At 49.9% G+C, this 4,916-nt stretch overlaps 2 protein-coding genes across 5 annotated transcripts in view; one reads left to right on the forward strand and one right to left on the reverse strand.

Annotated features, from left to right (window-relative positions):
• LOC114452834 (phospholipase D1-like) overlaps positions 1-2,688 on the forward strand; it is a 19,623-nt gene extending 16,935 nt beyond the window's left edge. For all 3 annotated transcript variants that reach the window (XM_028432310.1, XM_028432311.1, XM_028432312.1), the window contains exons 24-26: positions 1-88; positions 178-295; positions 383-2,688. The exon at positions 1-88 is cut by the window's left edge and continues 66 nt beyond it. In XM_028432310.1, coding sequence (XP_028288111.1) covers positions 1-88; positions 178-295; positions 383-607 — 431 coding nt within the window. In that variant the 3' untranslated portion in view covers positions 608-2,688. The remainder of the gene's footprint in view (positions 89-177; positions 296-382) is intronic.
• LOC114452823 (NLR family CARD domain-containing protein 3-like) overlaps positions 1-4,916 on the reverse strand; it is a 1,046,161-nt gene that overhangs the window by 292,971 nt on the left and 748,274 nt on the right. The window lies entirely within an intron of this gene.

Below are 4,916 nucleotides of genomic sequence, written 5' to 3' on the forward strand. Positions count from 1 at the left end.
AGGACTCAGAGACGGTGACCGCGGTGATGGATGGGCAGCCGTACGCGGCGGGAAAGTTCGCCCTGCAGCTCCGCCTCGAGTGCTTCAAGTACGGAAACGTCCGTCCTGATCAAGACTCAGACAGGCTGCTCATCAGTTTTAATCCCTGTTTGTCCTCTGGTCTCTGTCCTCTTCCAGGATGATCCTCGGCGCTCACACAGATCCTTCCATCGACGTGTCGGATCCCATCAGCGATCAGTTCTACAAAGAGGTCTGGATGGCCACTAGCGCTCGAAACGCCTCCATCTACCAGAAGGTGAGTCCTCCGGGGAGCCGGACTGCACAGACCTGCTGTCTGACCATGGTTTGGTCATCTGAGATCCTCCTCTTCCTCTCTCTCCAGGTGTTCCGCTGCCTGCCTTCCAGTGATGTCCGTAACATCCTGGAGCTGGAGGGCTACCTGGCCAAGTCGGGCCTGGACAAAGAGGACCCTGCACGGGCTCAGGAGGAGCTGAAGAAGATCCGAGGCTTCCTGGTTCAGTTTCCTCTGCAGTTCCTGTGTGAGCAGAACCTGCTGCCTCCCATCGGCTCCAAGGAGGCCATGGTCCCCATGGAGGTGTGGACCTGAGGGCGGGGGGGACGACGACCAGGGACTCACCTGTGTACTCCGCCAGGTGGATGACACACATTCTGACGCCATTTTGGAGGCTGATAACGTGTTTTATTGGTACTCACCTGATCAGCTGCCACACCGTGCTGATGTTTGTCCCCGAATAAGAAACTAACAGTGATCAGATGAGGGAGGAGGACTCCAGTTCAGATTTAGACCTCAGAACAGCAGACTAATGTAAAATAGCTTCATTAAGCTAACGTAGCCGCGTGTAGCATGAAGTTCTGATCTTTGAAACCAGTGTCTAAAATGATAAAAAAAAATATTTATGTAGTGAGATACAGCCTCACAGGATCAGCCTTCAAGACTAAACCTAGGGCTGTGGACCAGATGCGTGAAAATGACTCGGTCTGATCAGGAAACCTGAAGATTTTCTAATGTTTCCTGATCAGACTGAACATCATTTTCATTCATCGATGCATCAAATGAAAGACGTTTGCTGAGTGAACCCGTGTGGCCCCTCCAGTCCCAGGTCTTTAAACGTCTCTCTGTCCGAACAAACACCAGCCCCAGCTTCTGTTTCAGGTGAACTCTCCTCCAGCGTGGCGTCAGCTGTGATGCTCCATCTGTGCGTTAAACAGCTCAAACCTTCACGGCGGACTCACTGAGGGTTTTACACAGTGCCTGAAAACCTGGGCCTCACGTTTACAAGAAGAAGAAAGAGAGAGAGAGGGAGCAGTCTGATCTCCAACAACACTATGCAACGTCCAGGCCGGCGAACGCAGCTCTGACTCTGCTGCTGCGCTGAACAGACACTAAGTGCAGAGAGGACGACGAGCCGGACCCAGCGGCTGCCGCCATTTTTTTTTTTAAATCTCTGATTTAACATGTTGAATCACAAGTGCCAAACACGACGTTGTTGTGTGTTACTGAACATTCCTCATACTGTGGAGTCTCCGTCGAGCCTTAAGCGGCCTGCTTTTAAACTCCGGTCTGGTCTTTGTAGTCTCTGTGGAGCTTTACAGATCTGTCGACGACCAGGAGCCTCTTTGGAAACGATGGACTCACAGGAAGCTCCTTCTTTAGGACTACAGAACCCACAGATCCATGCATGGTTTCTTTATCACGATGCTGCGTCTCATCTAACTTTATATCATACATTTAAAGCTGCAACACCTGACGTTTGGCCTCTAGAGGGCAGCAGAGCGAACTGACAGCACCTGACGTCCTCAGTGTGGAAGCTGTTGCAGTGATTGTGTCGAGCGGTGGTCATTATCGTCCTGTGTTGTTTCGTCCAAACCCACAGCAAAACGGTAACCAATGACGCTAGCTAGCTGCTAACTGTCTTCAGGCTAACACTTATGATCAGTAGCTTTTGTGACTGTAGCATCGCTGCACACAGCAGAACCCTGCTAACATAGCTGTGTTAGCCTGAGCTAGCTTTTTATGCTAATAAATGCTCAGACACATGCATGTGGAGACAGCTTCACTGGGTCGATAATGTTGCTTTTACTCAAAACGTCTTTTTTCTGGCTTGTTACTGCTCCCAAGTGGCCAAATATATTACTGCAGGTTTATGATATTTACAGTAATAAAAACCTTATTTAAGTTGTATTATACCAGCTATTAAAGAGCATTATTAACAGGAGCCTTCACGTCAGAGGTGATGCATCTGAATTTTCTGACTTTCCTCAAACGCAGCATCACTTATATTACGTGTCTTCCGGGTCGGTGTGTGTGTGTGTGTTACCTGCATGACGCTGTTCTGTGCTGTGAACGTGGCGGACAGCAGCTGGCAGCATGACGGCAGCTGGCTGGTTAAAGCATGCAGCTTCCTCTAAAGCCATTATTGATTAAACAGTGTGCCTGTCTACACATGAGCCCAGACCTTACTGTTGATGTGTACGGAACTTTCTTTTCTACTCTTCCTCTCTACCTCCTCCTCCTCCTCCTCACGCTCTGTTCTGAGCCACATCAGCCTGATCAGGAGGAGTAAACTAAGGGTGTCTCTGAGAGGCTGATGTGTTCTGTCCCTGTGTCTCTATGAAAATGCATTATTTGCACAGACTTGTGTTCTTGTGGTGCCTGCCCTTAAAGACGATCTGTGCAAGGAAGGGTTAAATAAAAGAGGTGAACACAAGGACACGAGGCTCATGTGGTTTGTGGCTGGAGTTGTTTTATAAGCACCGACTCCGTGTTGGTATTCTGCAGAGATGTGACTCTGCTGAGTGTCTCTCCTCTCAGGCTGCTGCTCCTCTGTCCCTGAACGCCTCCTGCCTGCAGCGCTCCTCACTGCCACTGCATGGCGCCACATCCACATGATTCAACCACCGCCTCCTGGTCCAGAGTACAGCAGAGAGTGTGTCTGTTTCCAGGTTTGGTGATGTGGACAAAAAAAAACATGAACACCAAGACGGCCAAATCACATAAAAACACAGGAAGTCCAACCTTAGGCACGAGGAAGAGAAAGGAAGCGTGGGTGTTTGTAAACCTTTCATCTGACTGATTATTCAAACCTCTCAGTGTCAGGATCCGTCCTCGAGCCAGGTCTTATTTTGAAGATTCAGTTACTTCCTGTTTTATTTTGTAAGCACTGCCGCTCCTGTCGTTTCAGGTGTCATGTCTTCCTCTCCCTCGTGCGCTCCCTCCTCCCGATGATCACCTGCTCCTCCCTCATGTCTCTCGCCTGTGTCTTGTTGTCTCCCCTCCCCTGGTGTGTTTAGTTTGTGTCTCCACCCGCCAGCTTTCGAGCCGCCTCTCAGCCGTGGTATCCGAGGTAACCTGTTACCTGGTGATACTGACCTGTAGTGATCCTAGTTTTTTCGCCTTGCCTGTTTGTGCTCACCTGAAACAGCAGCTAGCTGCACCTGCTGCAGGAGGACCATGGTGAGGAGGTCAGAGGTCAGACACGGAGCTCCAGCAGCTGATGGGTTCTGTGAGCATGTAATGCGCGTCCGTGAGATTAGGAGGCGTGGCTTCAGAGAGGCGGGAGTGTATGTTCAAACTCTGGCTGTTACTCGCCTTAAATCTCCTACCCTACCTTTGATGCTAATAAATCCTGTGAATGAGTCAAAACAAGCTAAAGTATCATTAGCATAGCAGCTACACCCTGTTGCTGCATGAGCTAACAAGCTACTTTACAGCGTCATTTTTTTATATACACGTTTACGTCTTGAATCAAGTCATGTGACTCGAGTCTGATGATGACTTTCACGCTTGGTGCTGTGGCCAGATATGATCAGGCAGTAGCGTTAAGGACCTCGCCTAAGGGCCCACGGTGCTGACCTGGTCAGGGTTCAAAACCCAGACCCTTTGATTCCCGCACTGAAGTCAGTGGCCGTACCCACTGAGCGATCAGCCACTGCCAGAAATACACAACTCTGAAGTGTCATGTGTACATCACAGACTCAGGCGTGTCCTGAGAACTTCAAGCTGTTGTTGTGTGATCGTTAGCACCGAAGCAGCGACATGTTCTGACAGACACACAAAGTCAACAGACCACAAAGAGACTCACATGGCAGACACAGAAAAAAACCCACTGGCAACCCATGCACAACGATCACAGACACACAAAATGACAACACAGACACAACAAACAGCAAAGAGACAAGAGTGGGTGCTCTGACACAACACAACCACAAAATAAGACACAACCTGAGCACAAAGGCTGCTCATCTCCACTGACTCCAAACAACATGGCTGCTGCCGGACTGGATGTCATGTGCTTTTTTTTCCAGTCAGTTTAATGATCTAACCTGAACTCATCTAAAGGAGCTGGTAACCATGGAAACGGCGTAACGCTTCAGAATGATGTGCAACACATCATGACATACTGGAACAACTTCAAACGTGAGAATGAATATCTAAACAAACAGATGAAGGGTGTGTCCTGCTGGAGACAGCTGTGTGTGTGTCTGTCTGTGTGTGTGTGTGTGTCTTTGTGCGTGTGTGTGTCTGTGTGCGTGTGTGTGTGTGTGTCTGTGTGTGTGTGGTAGTAGACATGCCTTCAGTGTTCAGGTCTTGTTGTGTGTTGGATGGGTCAGCTGAGGCTGTGATGTCACCACCTTAATGTGACTTTAGGACATAAATGAGGTTTTGAAACGTCCCGCGTGGGTTATTAAAGCCCCCCCCCCCCCCCCCCACACACACACACACACACACCGGTGTGTGTGTGTGTGTGTGTGTGTCCTTAATAAGCTGTCACAGCATCGGACGGCTGTGTAAGCGGCCCCTGAAGGTGTGTGTGACTTTGTGGGCGTCTCTGTCTGTAGCGCAGCCTCCTCTCAGGCCACTCCCGGGAAGCGCGCTGCTGCTCCGCCACACGGAC

Source organism: Parambassis ranga, chromosome 20 (assembly GCF_900634625.1).
Source record: "Parambassis ranga chromosome 20, fParRan2.1, whole genome shotgun sequence".
NCBI classification, from domain to species: domain Eukaryota; kingdom Metazoa; phylum Chordata; class Actinopteri; family Ambassidae; genus Parambassis; species Parambassis ranga.